Genomic DNA, 12,523 nt, shown 5'->3' with positions numbered 1-12,523 from the left:
CTTTGCGGTCGATGCTGAAGTCATGAAGCATGACTTCTGCTCAAAGGTCCGTACAGCGTCAGTTGCGAGAAAGCTAAGCGCAGATCATGAGAGGGAAGCTTTACCTCACTTGCATGCATTTGCGAGTCATAGAAACATTGTGTTTTAGCTTCATCATCTAGTTGACAGCGGTAATCTGGTAGTTAGCCGGCTATACGGCGACCTTCGATTATTCTGTTCGGTGTAGCTAGATATGGTCCTTGTCATCCCTATGGGTTAGCAGGACATTGCCTTTGGGTAAAGATGCCCTCCACGCCTTTGCCCTTTCCTTCTCTGCTTTTACCCATTCTGGCCCTCGTTTCTCATCTGCCTCTGCTTTCTCGATATCTGCATGTATCCTCGACCGTTCCGGATACGATGCTTCTGCTTTGTAGACATCGATTTTACCTGAAGCTTCATCCATCATAAGAGGGCCATAGTCGTGAACGACAGTCTGACAGAACTCTCTCCAACTCTTCCTCAAGATCTCCTTTCCGTCCTTTTGCTCAGTTGTTGACAGGCAGCTATACTCAAGGCTCCATAGTGCGAGTTGCTTCCAGCTGTAGAGAGACATGCTAGGTGCGCCAACCATGATTTGATAGAACTCATGGGACATTGAGTTGCTGTGGTTTTGTTAGTTTTGTGACCAGGGTGATGCGGGTTAAGAACAAGAGGCGTGGTGCAGAGTAGGAATCCTCATACCTGAAAAGCGACGGGTTATCCGAGTTGACCGTGCAGGGTATGCCCGCAGCCAGTAGTTCTGGATATGGGTGTTCCTTGACCTTTCTGCAAAGATGCAGCAACTCATTCGAGATAGGACAAAGCTCAATACAGATACCCGACCCAGGTATGAATTCGTCCCTCTTGAACCTTTTCACAAGATGCGGGTGCTTCAAGAGTGCAAACCCGTGCCCGATGCGCTTCGACCCCAAGGCCGCTGCGTCGTACAGGTTGGAGTTTGTAGGGTCGTCAGAGCCTCCAGTGTCGAGCAGTGTCTCACCGGCATGAAACATGAATGGTATTTCCACTTTCATCTCTTTGCAAGTTGCTTGAAAAGCAGCAAGCTCTTTCTTATAAAACCCAATGTGGTTGGGTCGGTCTTCTGCGCCTACGAGATCGAAACCTGTGCATGTTAGAGAATGTTGCACATGTTGTGTTCCATGTTGCTTACCGCAAATTAGATTTGGATAATGCAGCTTAAGCTCGATGCACTGCTTCATCTCCTCTCTCATCATAAAATCAGGTATCGACCTAGGTGTACAATATATGATCTTGAGTCCAAAGGGAAACTTGTCCAGTCGCCCTTCATTTTCGAGGCTTGCTTTCTTAGCTTTTAGTGCGTCTACAATGAGCTGCATCTGGGCAGAATTGTTAATCTCAACCTTGCCGTCGTCGGATGGGATAGATTTGTCCAAAAGCATAGGTCGGAGCTCAGCGTACATAACGTTCTCCTCGATCATACGGTCGATAGCGTTGCCTATGTACTCCTTGTAAACGCTCTCATAGTTCAACAACCCTTTAAAGGCTCTCGTGGCTTGATTGAAACGGGCCCATACTCTGTGTAGATATCAGTAAGCATAGGAACCATGTAGGGAAAGACCCACATACCCGTTTACAGTTTGTGTAGGCCGATAGGCTTCGTCCTGGCTGAGCACCATCTTCGATCTTAGCCAGTTCTCAGCGGGATACAGAACGGCACGTTTGGGTTCCCCACAATGACGTGGTGGACGTGGTGGACGTCCTGCTTGGAACGTCTCGGGCTCTTCTTCTTTGTATAAGCCTGGAAACTTCTTTTCAAATTCCTTCCGGAATTTCTTCCATGGCATCCAGACAGTTTTCAAGTAGGCAGGGTTTTTGACGTCTCTCGGATTCGTCAATTTAGGATACGAAGCCGAGAAAATGTTAACGCCACGATTGACGGTCCCTGGATCAACGACATTGAAAACCATCTCCGTCTGACCAAGATGCTCTTCCTCTGTGATTGGTATTATACTGCGGATGTACATGTTTTCCATCTCGCGGGCTCGCACGAGCAGCAATTCAGGATGCAATTCGGCATTAAAGTGAAGATGTAAAAGAGCACCCTTCGGAACGATTTTGGCGATTTGGTACAGCTTGCTTTGGTGGTCTATCCGATCCTTGTTGGTGAGATATTGGCCACCCATGTCCCGATCATCGTCTAGCGGAAGTGCTTCTGAAGCCAGGTTGCCGAAGGTGACATTGCGCTCATATTCACGAATCGCTCGGATGATGTCTGCGGCTCTTTGCTCCACTTCGTCATCCTTCTTCTTATCCTCCGAATCGGAATCGCTCTTGTTAGGCCTTGCAGATCGATCCCACGCATCCTTGTCCTCAGCCTCAAGGAATCTGCGTCTGTTCTCATCATACTTCGCAGTTACCGTCTTGCTGCCTACTTCGGTGTCGAAAAATGCTCTCGCCTCAGTTTTCTTCTGATCTAGTTCCTCCATAGTCGAGGTTTTCTCAGCAGACATTTCGGTCACTTTCGGTTCTTCTGAATGTATTGGTATCTTCCTGGTGGGTAGCGGGCTGAGGGCCCTTTTTCTCTTCTTCGGCGAGTCAGCTGTAGTCATAACTGGCCTGTTCGGGTCCCCTGGAGATCCGTGCCGGTCACGTACAAAGCTACATCTAACAGTCAACACTAACTCACAAAACAGATACGAGTCTTCACTCAGGGACTCACAATGTGGGGATGACAATACCACACTTGGCCAACAACCCCGGACGGGTTCTGTGGGGCTCACTCGAAGTTTTGGATTCGGCGTCAGTGGGCATGCCGATGATGGTTGTATGAAAACGTCTATCACCGGCTGCTCATGCCACTCGAAATGAGGCTGCAGGTACAGTAATATGATAGATGCACGAATTCTCGGTCACTGTTCTTGATTGACCGGTTTGGGCTGTGTGCGATTCTGGATCTTCAAGACGGTTGCTAGATCCCGCAAAACGAGGTTGCTTCAAGGCACACCTCGTGACCAGGTGGTACTCTAACCAGGCGATGGATATGGTGTACCAAATTCAAGTACTACTGTCCCGCTTGTCGGCCTAATTTGCAAAACCGACTGTATTAGTTTCATTGCCCATTGATAGTTTCTGATGTAGTCTGTTCGCTGCGCCTCATGCCCCGCGGCTAAGGAAATGCGCGAGGCTGGGAAACAACTGATGCCTAGAGACATAGGCACGACAGAGAAGATATGAAGTTGCGGTGAGCTAGCATGGAAGTTTGAAGCAAAGAGAAGGACATAGGTCTCTGCTATAATGGATAAACGATGGATTTTGCGCGCTCGCTCGTGCTGGGGAAGAAGGGACGATGCCTACAACGATCGCGTGCCTGAGAACGCGCAAGAGATAGAAGGAAGGAGCAACCACATACATCAGCGCACGCTTCCTTGCGTATGATTCTTCCTTCTCTTAACAACTCGAATGGATGCGACACCACTTTCGATGCCTTTTCAATGCAAACCTCGTCGGTCGGTACAGCTGTCGCTATCGCATCGGTGTCACGGGGATGTCAGCCTGGTGCGTGCGCCTGTTCTGGTGTTGCGAACAACAGGCGAGTATGGCGATCACAGTTGAGTTCAAGCTCAACACGCAAGCGGGGCGCAGCGATCCAAACTATCGCGATGTCGTCGCGACAAACGGATCAGTTACTAAGAAGAAGTTGGAAAGTCAAAGCTGGGCAGAACTACCCTACGCTCACAAGATTGAGGCTATGCTCAAGCCTCATGCATTCTGCCATGCGCCAGACACCCTGTAGCCTAGCCACTGGTCCTGTCAGCCATGTTTGCCCCTCACTTCCCAGCCTGAGGCATCCAATAGCTGCACAAGCCCCAATCCATGGGGGCTGTGGGAGTGCACAAACTCCCGTGTCCTCGATAAAGTGTCTGGGCCTCCGACCGGACTGGTAACAGATGTGCCACACGCAGATCCGGTGGGCGATGCAGGCGCTTTTGGCCCCCAACTCGACGCGCGCGACTTTTACTGCTCCACGTTGAGCTTCGTCACCATCATTCATGCCTTCCTCGCCTCAGTTCCGCATCCGTCGTATATACTGAGTACGCTTACGGCACATTCCTACTGCATTATAGCGCGTCGATTCGGACCTATGCATCGTTTTCGCAGCGTTCAGCCTTCAATACGCGTTGAGCTTTGACGATAATTTGAGCGCTTATCGATATGTATTGGCTTCCATCAGATGAGACCGGGAAGATATCACTCAATGAATTACAACTCGATATCGTTGGTTTCCTTGCCATCTTGGGCGAGGGTTCCGTGCTCGCCAACGCTCAGGTCTCGACGCTCTCGAGATGGATATACCTACCACGGTTGATCCCGGCACCTCAAGCGCTGATGAGGCCGACCAGACCGACACAACTGGATACATTCTCGGGATGGGTAACGGGCATCGTCAGCGGGAATCATAGAGACTACATTAATCATATCGGAAACATTGTCTGGTAAGTGTATTTCTACAAACATTCTTGCTATTGGTAAGCTTCCTCGATAAATACCACAACACGTCTACCGGACTACGCAAACCACACTAGAAGCCACGCGTACCGTTCCACAACTGCGACAGTACCGGACAATGCTGATCAGGAATCCACCAGTGATGCCGACAAACTCGCTCCTTTCTCGGTCCGCGTCGTCAAGATAAAACGCAAAGACGACCTACCACTCAAGGCTAAGACCTTCGGTCCCCTCACCGTCGTAATACTTATCGGTTTCGCCCTCTCCGCCCTTCTTCTCGCACTATCGATATGGCAAGACGATGGCATGTCCGTCGTAGCCACGGTACTCCTGTCGCTCCTCTCCAGCCTTATCGGTCTGGGCAACAAATGGGTGTTGCAACTTCCTAAACGCAAGGTCAAGTCGGGAATAGTTCCCCGTGGCGATGTCGTTATACGGTATCCTAAGGGTAGTTTTCTCATCGTCCGCTGCGAGGAAGACGTTGCTCGTGAATTGTACTTCGCACCAGAGAGCATGGACTACGTCCTTACGCATGGCCCGGCTTACCGAATCCTAAGTCTGGTGGGCACGATGATGCTCATGGGCGGCGTCATATGCCTTGCCAACGCTCAAATTCAGGTCCAAATCGCATGGGCAGGTTCCTACATGCTACTCGGTGCCTCATATTGGATAGTCGCTGCCTTGCCTAGCAAAATGCATTGGGACACGTCTTGCTACACAGTCATCAACGAATGTCTCTCCGACTCTGAAATGGACAAGAAAGGATATCCTTCAGAAAATGACACATTCACACAAGCTCTTTGGAGGGCAATCTGTGTCACCAAAGAAATCGGATGGGTGCGAATGAGCGCCGCATGTCCAGATACTGAAGCTTGGCGCGAATGGCTAATGGAGGCAAAAGCATGTAGCGAAGACTTCAGGTTAGTTGAGGGCGAAGAACCGTCGAAAGGTAAAACGATGTGGGAGATACCAGAATGGGACGCACAAGGGTCTTTGGGGAGGCTTTTGGCCGAGCAAGCGAGAAACGACAAGAAACTGATAACAGAGAAAGTGGAATCGGTTTGACGACTTTTATTTGACTTCATGGACATTCTTTTGGGGTTATGCATAGCGATGGGACACGACCTTGCGGATCATCATCATACGACTTACGAATCACGACTCGAAACGACACATTCATCACGAATCGATCGCCTCGAGCATATATTGACGAATTGCGCATACCATTTACTTCAACGCGATGTACTTAAAATTTCCAGCACATTTCGTTACTAAGAAATCACCAATACGTGTTGCATCTTTAGCGCTTTGAGCGTTCTTGTATCTATAGTATCGTTTAGAAGAGGCTGAGCATTATGCAGCCTGGGGTGTGTTGGCACCTATGCGGCTGTGCATTACAAACTCCACCTGTCCCTCACCGGTTTCTGTTAGCCTTCGAGTGCGTATATTCACCTTTGATACTCTCCAGATTATAACTCGTTCTAGCTAGAAACTGATACCTCCGCATGCTAAAGTATCCCAAGTCATGCAACCCGCGCCATCGAATTCCTCGCAGCCAGCCTTGCCAGCTTCAGCTCCAGACCCCGCTTCGGCCTCGTCAACATCACATCAAACTCAAACTGCGACACCCTCGGTAAGTCAATCAAACGCAACGAGCACACCTGCGTCCTTGAGCCCACGTGCGACCTCGAGCCCATCGCCCAGCCCACCAAATAGAGCTCCTAGCGCAACGTCGTCATCCACGACTCAAAACGACACAGCAACTCACCTCGCTCCTGTACGTGTGAAGTTTGACAGCCTGCCTCAATGGCTGCGGAAAGATTGGGATTTGAAACTTCTTGCATTGCTTGCGCTGGTGTGGGGCATCAAGACGTATAACGAGCAAATACGCGGTAACAAGCTTAATGAGATGGAGGCTTGCAGAAACCACCCAGTATGTTTCTTCGAGGTATGCTGGTTCATATGATGCGCCGATTAACAGCGTTAGAATAATCCAGCATTACAAAACACCTCACTGTGCACTGAGATGAGAAAGGCACACGACTTCGATGAGCTTGTTAGAAGAAGCACTGAACGCGTTCCGGATATTGTGTACTACCCACTTGTATGGCGAGACATCTTTAGAGCATTCTTTCCTGTTCTTCTTGTCATTCTCGCTGTATGGAGAAGTCGGCGGAACATGGACTCATCTCGCCTGGGGCATGATCAAAACACCTTACGCCCGAACCTACGACCTGCTGCAGCAACCTTTGATAGATTGCCTTATGCCACAGAATCTCTAGAAGCTATTGACTTCTACGAAAATGCGCCTCTAGATCACTTCCTCGACGTCCACAGATGGAGTGAACGAAAGCAAATGTCCAAGATCTTCCGGACATTGTTTAAGTTGTTCGGAAGGTTTCATCACGAGTTTCAGGTGGTGAGTCGTGCAGAAATAGCCTGTATGGTTAGCAAGCTGAAGTGAACGCTCGCAGATCTCGAACCCGTGCCTACACTATGAGCGATTGTACCGTGCTGCAATGTTTCAGATACGCGATACTTGGCAAGATGAGCCTGGCGCAATCACAGTTCCGAAGCACTACATACCTTACAAAAATGGTTGGTGGGAACTGTCCATGATGCAAGAATCTGGAGCAATGTACTGGGATCATCAGCAAGGTCAGCGAGTGGTACTTGACCAGCATCCCTTATATCCATCAGCACCGCACAAACACATGTCTCTGGTGTTGGCTGTTGAGAAAAAGTTATCCCTGACCAAAGTCTCCGTTTGGCTCTGCGGACTTGTTGTTCTTGGAGCATCTGCCTGGTCATTGAGATACTCGACATCCACAGAGTTCCTATCATGGATTACCATATTCGGGGCTGCGACTCTCTTTGGTGGCTGCCTGGGGATCTTGTATCTCCAATTGCATTTCGTCAAGAACCGATATACCGATCGGTTTCGCCTTGCCCAAATGCGAGCCAGGATTTTCTTCCAGAGATTACATTGAGGCAACAGAGGGGAAAGAGCCTACTCGTTGAGTGCTTTACTGATCATGAGTAGCGTGTCTGGCTCTTGAGCTACTGAATAAACGATCTTTTTGAGCACCACGGTCACACCACGTCTGATTTGTTACATAGTATTTATAAGACAAGTCTCATTCGTACACAATGAGGGCTCGACCCATGTATTAGTCACTACATGTCACCAATGCACTTCACCAAACCAAGATTATACCCTCTAGTCAGACGCATGAACAGAAAGTGATGTACACTCACCAAGGTAGTGCATGTTAACCTTTGATTGGTCTTGGCTATTGAGCCGTCATCTATTGTCGAGTCATCTCCGCGTTAAAATGCTGAATATTCATGGTTTTACATGTCTGAGCCACCCTTTCTCGAGGCAACTCGACAGTTTAGTTCAGCGCCGATGAGGACCCTGACTGATCGATACCTAACGGCATGCTAAGGACTGAACCGTCAAGGCTCCAGGATATGCCGTAGCTAGCATCTTGCACTCTACGATGCGTTAACTAACGTAAGAGTCATCTGCTTGGTATCTCGCACACTCTTTGTCTCTGCATCTCTCCCGCTATGTTCAGGTAGCGCTCTTCCACCGCTGTTCGTAATCGACCTTCCTCCTCACAACGCTCCTCAACCACTTCTCCAGATTCTCTCCTTCAACCTGTCCATCGACGTCCATGGCCTCGCCCTCGGCTTCTAGCCTTACGCCACCCTCCTCTTCATCGTCTTCCTCTCCGCAGCACGCATCCTCGGCCATTTGACATGCCTCGTTCCACTCTTCGTAACTAAACTTTCCTTCGCTCTCCCCCAGCAACATCTTTCTGTCGCCCGAGAATGCGAAGACGTGGACTGATCGTATGGGCTTTGCGCGTAAGAGTTCGTTGGCAGTTGGCGAGAGGAGAGGTGGGAAGGAGTTTGTAGATGGTGAGGCGGGTTGTGCAATCATGACAGAAGTGAGAACTGTGCGAAGGGGTATCGACGCGGAAAGCAGGGCGAGAAGCGCGGTATGTAGAAGATGTGGGAGGAGGGTTAGCGACTGTGTGAATGTTAGCGATTAGTGATACAGCAAGACGATTTAACTGTTGAACGTACGGTGTTGACACCTGCTGTGCTATCCTCTTCCGGTAAACTTCTAACTTGCAGTGTGACTTGTACAAGCGTCCGTGGTATCGACCTTGTCAAGATGATGCTGCGCAGTGTGTTGTGAACAAGGGTTTCAAGATGCCTTTCTCTTGGGCCTTGAGCCATGTTAGTAACCAAGTCGCGATCCCTCCTCTAACGATTGTACATACTTCCAACACCCATAGCTGGTCTGACATTGACCTCGATCGCAGCTTCCTCAGGCAGTTCGTCGCGTCGTTGTACTTCGATTGGGCCATTGACGGCGCCAATGATCGAGTAGCCATTGTGGGTGTAAGTCGCAGAGCCGTCAGCACGGTTCAGATGCGTGAGAGTAACTGTAGGCGCGACCATGATTGGGTGTGTCGTTTCGTATGCGCGTGTCGTGCAGAGTTCGATTGCTGTATGTCTGATGGTGTAGTGCGGTAGGAATTGTACGCAGCAGGCAGAGTAATGACTAAGCGAGGCGTTGAGAGAAAGACAACAACACCTATGCGCAAGGATTTGAAGAAGAGTGGTTGTAGTATGCGCTTCTACACATCAGTGACGACCATGTCCAAAAGTTTTGGTGGGGATGCAGCTCAGTCCACCACGCGGCTCAAGCTTCAGACCTCGGTGCATCACCGCGGCCAGCTCAGCCATGCTTGCCGATGCGACAACAGAGCTCCACGCGTGCTTTCACCGCCATAGACATACAGCGCATCGTCTCCACCCATTATAACCTCAACTTCAATATCAAACATCGAAGCCGATATATATAGAACATCATGGCAGGCTCATCGCGCAACGCATCGCCCATCAAGCGCCTCATGACTGAACTCCAAACCCTACAACACGACCCCAACGATGCGCTTCTCGAACTCGGACCTACGGATGATGATGTGATGCAATGGAGAGCCGTCATGAAGGGTGTAGAAGGAACGGCGTACGAAGGTACACACAAACCCGCAATTCACTCTACCTATACCGCTTCACTTCTATACACGACCACACACAAACCTCATTCACTCGCTAACACCTCACAGACGGCTGCTGGCTCCTTTCCATCTCGATTCCTTCGCAATACCCCCTCTCTCCACCCACCATCCGCTTCGTAACACCCATCTGCCACCCCAATGTCGATTTCAAAACCGGCGAGATCTGCCTCGACTTACTCAAGACGGCGTGGACGCCCGCGTATACCATCTCTAGCACCATGACGAGTATACACCAACTGCTCACTAGTGCTGAGCCGGATAGTCCGCTAAATGTGGATGTTGCGCAACTGTTCAGGACAGGTGATGAGGTTGGTGCGAGGAGCTTGATTAGGTGGTATACTATTAGCGAGAGATTTGACTGGAAGAATAAGAGATCTGCATATTGATATGGTCGAAGCAAGAGATGGTATGGCGCAGTTGGGCGTGGGTGACGCATACAGTGAATTTGTTTTGGCGTTTGGTTTTGATTGAGATACCTATTACGGAGAGTACGCGAACGCTTCATGTATTCGCAATGGATTATACTACCAACACATCAAATCTGGATCGCGTAGGCCTGCTCCGTCCGTCGTATGCGCTTTGAGCCGTGGAGCCTACTGTTGGTGGGAATACCGTGCTGACCACTTCTCACAGCCGTGCCCATCGTGATACCCTTTTTAACGCAGTCTGACATATGCACCCCACGGCTTCGCTCCACCTTCAGCTCTCCACCAAACTCCGCGATTACGCATCTCATTGATCGACAACGCGATATCTAGCGAGAGGCAATCATAGACGAGGAAGATCGACCGTATGCCTTCCTATCTGAGCGCGGTTTCTACAAGCGACGTAGATCGGCCGCTAACTTGACGTCTACATTCAATGTGTTGCTGACTGCGTTGGATGTAGTACGTACTCTTCATGCACTTTACACATACACGAGGAAGTCGGTTGCAGTCAAAGGAAGGTGTCTCCGAATTGCTTTTGGCGCTTATGCCGCGCATGTGCGGGTGGCTTGATAATGCAATTCGCAATGAGGCTTGAGCGAAGATCGATGTGTTGTGCTCAGAATAGAAACTCCCTGGGCATCGTGTGGAGATGGAGAAGGCTGTAGAAAAAGCAAGGCCATAGTCGCACGGGTGACATAGGCACATGACACGCATTGTAAGCAGCGGGAGCTAATCACCGTAATGGCCATGCCGTACCGCGCGCTTGAGATGTCAAGTGGAACCAGTATTGATCCATGCTTGAGAAGAGGTATACATCTAGATCCATGCACGGAGTCGTGAAAAACACTCAGAGATCATTCGTGGCGGGTAATTGCAATACATATGCACGAGTACACCTAGATACAGTAGAACACATTGTCCGCCCCTTGGACCCCTTGTATCACTCGCAGCATGACAAATACCCCAACCGAGAAAATCAAGCAACGGAAAACATTCGGATCTACACACTCCGGCTATGGCGCAAGCTTCCATAGCTCAATAATTCATAAGAGGCGTCCTCGTAGTCCCTTCACTCGCCTACGGGGCCCCACATTTCACTCCACTATCCTCAGCTAGTAAGCGCGGAACTATACTACGCAAGCCACAACTCCCAAGACTCGAATTATCCGCTTCAGTTGCTACACATGGAGCCTCAGTCTCCACATCTTCTGAGGTCATGCGAGCACGATCGAGCGATGGTGGCTTGTATCAGCAGCGTCACTGCTATCGGTATGGGAAGAAGGCGTGTTTGCGCGAGAGTCCTTCCGTACTGCCCTTCCGATATATCCCTAGCTTCTTTGATCATGCGGTGAAGACGTGGCATCAATGGTCTCAACCCGCAGTCACGGTCCATTGAGTGCGGCGCCAGCCTTTGCTTGAAACGGTGACTGCGCCTTCAAGGAGAGATTCGTGGTCTGGTATGCTCGGTGTTGAGACACGACGAGTGTACGATACGGTTTCTAGCTCTTCTGGCACATCGTCAGGGACTGGTTCCGTCTTGATAATGGGCGACTGTTCTTTAATCCCAGACGATTCTTCACTTCTGACTGTCGGTAATGGAACTGGGAAGTAGGGCGCATCATACGGTCCTGGTAGTCTCTGTGGTGGCGACGTCCATGGGTAGATTGGTGAGAGTATTGGTCGAAGTGTCTCTTGTTGAAGCGATTGGAGATACTGGTTTGGTTCCTGATCCAGCGATGGTAGTCGGATATAGTTATCATCTCGTCTCACCGATGTCGACTTCTCTTCCACTTTATCATCGAAGCTCTGCATCTTTTTACTTGGAGTATTCAACTCCTCTTGATATGAGTCTTTTCTTTGGTGGATAGGCAACTTCTTCTCTTGCGTTATGGCCAAGTCGTTTTGACCCACACCGGAACTGGTCATCCTTCCTTCTCTTCGCGCGACAAGAAACGATCGCAAGACTGTTGCAAAAAGAGCGAACAACAAGATGGCTTCAGAAAGATGCTGCAGATAAACAGGCGGATGCCAGCTTTCTGTACTGGCAAGACTTGAAGGTTTGAAAAGTGGAGGCATGAGTTCAGAAATGACGCCGATGGGTGGCAGGTATGGCTTGCTGGGGTCCACTCTGACTGTCAATCGCGTGGGATGATGCAGGTCCTAGATGAACTAGCTACTCGGTCAGTTGAGAAGACGGGAATACAACCGCTTTCATACAACTTACTTGAAGTAAAAGCGGAAGGACTGTTAGCATAAGCACTAGGGTCCGGATCCTCCGTTCGATAGTATCCAGCTAATAATACTCGGGTACGGTTATTGTCTCGTTCTTGTAGGATTAGCACCGGGGTCAACGTATAAATAAGGATATCCGCATGTGAGAGTCAGGTTCGGTTCCTGCGTCCGATCTCTACGGAACTGCGCCATCCTGATTTGCGTATATGCTTCGACGGCGACATCAGCAAGCCCAGATACCGTTGAAACATTGAGGCA

At 49.8% G+C, this 12,523-nt stretch overlaps 8 protein-coding genes across 8 annotated transcripts; 5 read left to right on the top strand and 3 right to left on the bottom strand.

The window, feature by feature from the left end:
* Nucleotides 1-226: 226 nt before the first annotated feature.
* CC77DRAFT_1006775 (Metallo-dependent hydrolase) lies at nucleotides 227-2,811 on the bottom strand (the record flags this gene model as incomplete). The annotated part of the gene is made up of 5 exons (XM_018523438.1): nucleotides 227-641; nucleotides 721-1,141; nucleotides 1,190-1,575; nucleotides 1,627-2,658; nucleotides 2,720-2,811. 5 exons carry the CDS (start codon nucleotides 2,809-2,811, stop codon nucleotides 227-229), a joined length of 2,346 nt encoding a protein of 781 aa, XP_018388844.1.
* A 511-nt stretch (nucleotides 2,812-3,322) lies between these two features.
* Nucleotides 3,323-4,078, top strand: CC77DRAFT_718216 (hypothetical protein). The gene has a single exon (XM_018532881.1). The coding sequence runs from the start codon at nucleotides 3,432-3,434 to the stop codon at nucleotides 3,942-3,944; it is 513 nt and encodes a 170-aa protein (XP_018388843.1). The 5' UTR covers nucleotides 3,323-3,431; the 3' UTR covers nucleotides 3,945-4,078.
* On the top strand, nucleotides 4,079-5,801 carry CC77DRAFT_718301 (hypothetical protein). Its single transcript, XM_018532882.1, has 2 exons — nucleotides 4,079-4,493; nucleotides 4,647-5,801. The coding sequence occupies exons 1-2, from the start codon at nucleotides 4,213-4,215 to the stop codon at nucleotides 5,569-5,571; spliced, it is 1,206 nt and encodes a 401-aa protein (XP_018388842.1). The 5' UTR covers nucleotides 4,079-4,212; the 3' UTR covers nucleotides 5,572-5,801.
* CC77DRAFT_718302 (hypothetical protein) lies at nucleotides 5,802-7,019 on the top strand. Its single transcript, XM_018532883.1, has 2 exons — nucleotides 5,802-6,439; nucleotides 6,494-7,019. Exons 1-2 carry the CDS (start codon nucleotides 6,032-6,034, stop codon nucleotides 6,968-6,970), a joined length of 885 nt encoding a protein of 294 aa, XP_018388841.1. The 5' UTR covers nucleotides 5,802-6,031; the 3' UTR covers nucleotides 6,971-7,019.
* On the top strand, nucleotides 6,839-7,690 carry CC77DRAFT_1018240 (hypothetical protein). The gene has a single exon (XM_018524578.1). The coding sequence runs from the start codon at nucleotides 7,026-7,028 to the stop codon at nucleotides 7,494-7,496; it is 471 nt and encodes a 156-aa protein (XP_018388840.1). The 5' UTR covers nucleotides 6,839-7,025; the 3' UTR covers nucleotides 7,497-7,690.
* On the bottom strand, nucleotides 7,674-9,194 carry CC77DRAFT_1038880 (hypothetical protein). Its single transcript, XM_018527135.1, has 3 exons — nucleotides 8,802-9,194; nucleotides 8,602-8,747; nucleotides 7,674-8,545 (listed from the first exon to the last, which is right to left on the bottom strand). Exons 1-3 carry the CDS (start codon nucleotides 8,980-8,982, stop codon nucleotides 8,084-8,086), a joined length of 789 nt encoding a protein of 262 aa, XP_018388839.1. The 5' UTR covers nucleotides 8,983-9,194; the 3' UTR covers nucleotides 7,674-8,083.
* A 137-nt stretch (nucleotides 9,195-9,331) lies between these two features.
* CC77DRAFT_718065 (ubiquitin-conjugating enzyme) lies at nucleotides 9,332-10,258 on the top strand. The gene is made up of 2 exons (XM_018532879.1): nucleotides 9,332-9,561; nucleotides 9,654-10,258. The coding sequence occupies exons 1-2, from the start codon at nucleotides 9,396-9,398 to the stop codon at nucleotides 9,989-9,991; spliced, it is 504 nt and encodes a 167-aa protein (XP_018388838.1). The 5' UTR covers nucleotides 9,332-9,395; the 3' UTR covers nucleotides 9,992-10,258.
* A 1,136-nt stretch (nucleotides 10,259-11,394) lies between these two features.
* CC77DRAFT_718155 (hypothetical protein) lies at nucleotides 11,395-12,464 on the bottom strand. Its single transcript, XM_018532880.1, has 2 exons — nucleotides 12,258-12,464; nucleotides 11,395-12,202 (listed from the first exon to the last, which is right to left on the bottom strand). Exon 2 carries the CDS (start codon nucleotides 12,107-12,109, stop codon nucleotides 11,405-11,407), a length of 705 nt encoding a protein of 234 aa, XP_018388837.1. The 5' UTR covers nucleotides 12,110-12,202; nucleotides 12,258-12,464; the 3' UTR covers nucleotides 11,395-11,404.
* Nucleotides 12,465-12,523: the final 59 nt, after the last annotated feature.

Source organism: Alternaria alternata (genome assembly GCF_001642055.1).
Source record: "Alternaria alternata strain SRC1lrK2f unplaced genomic scaffold CC77scaffold_5, whole genome shotgun sequence".
In the NCBI taxonomy this organism is placed as follows: Eukaryota; Fungi; Ascomycota; class Dothideomycetes; order Pleosporales; family Pleosporaceae; genus Alternaria; species Alternaria alternata.
This window is presented reverse-complemented; position numbering and strand designations above follow the sequence as displayed.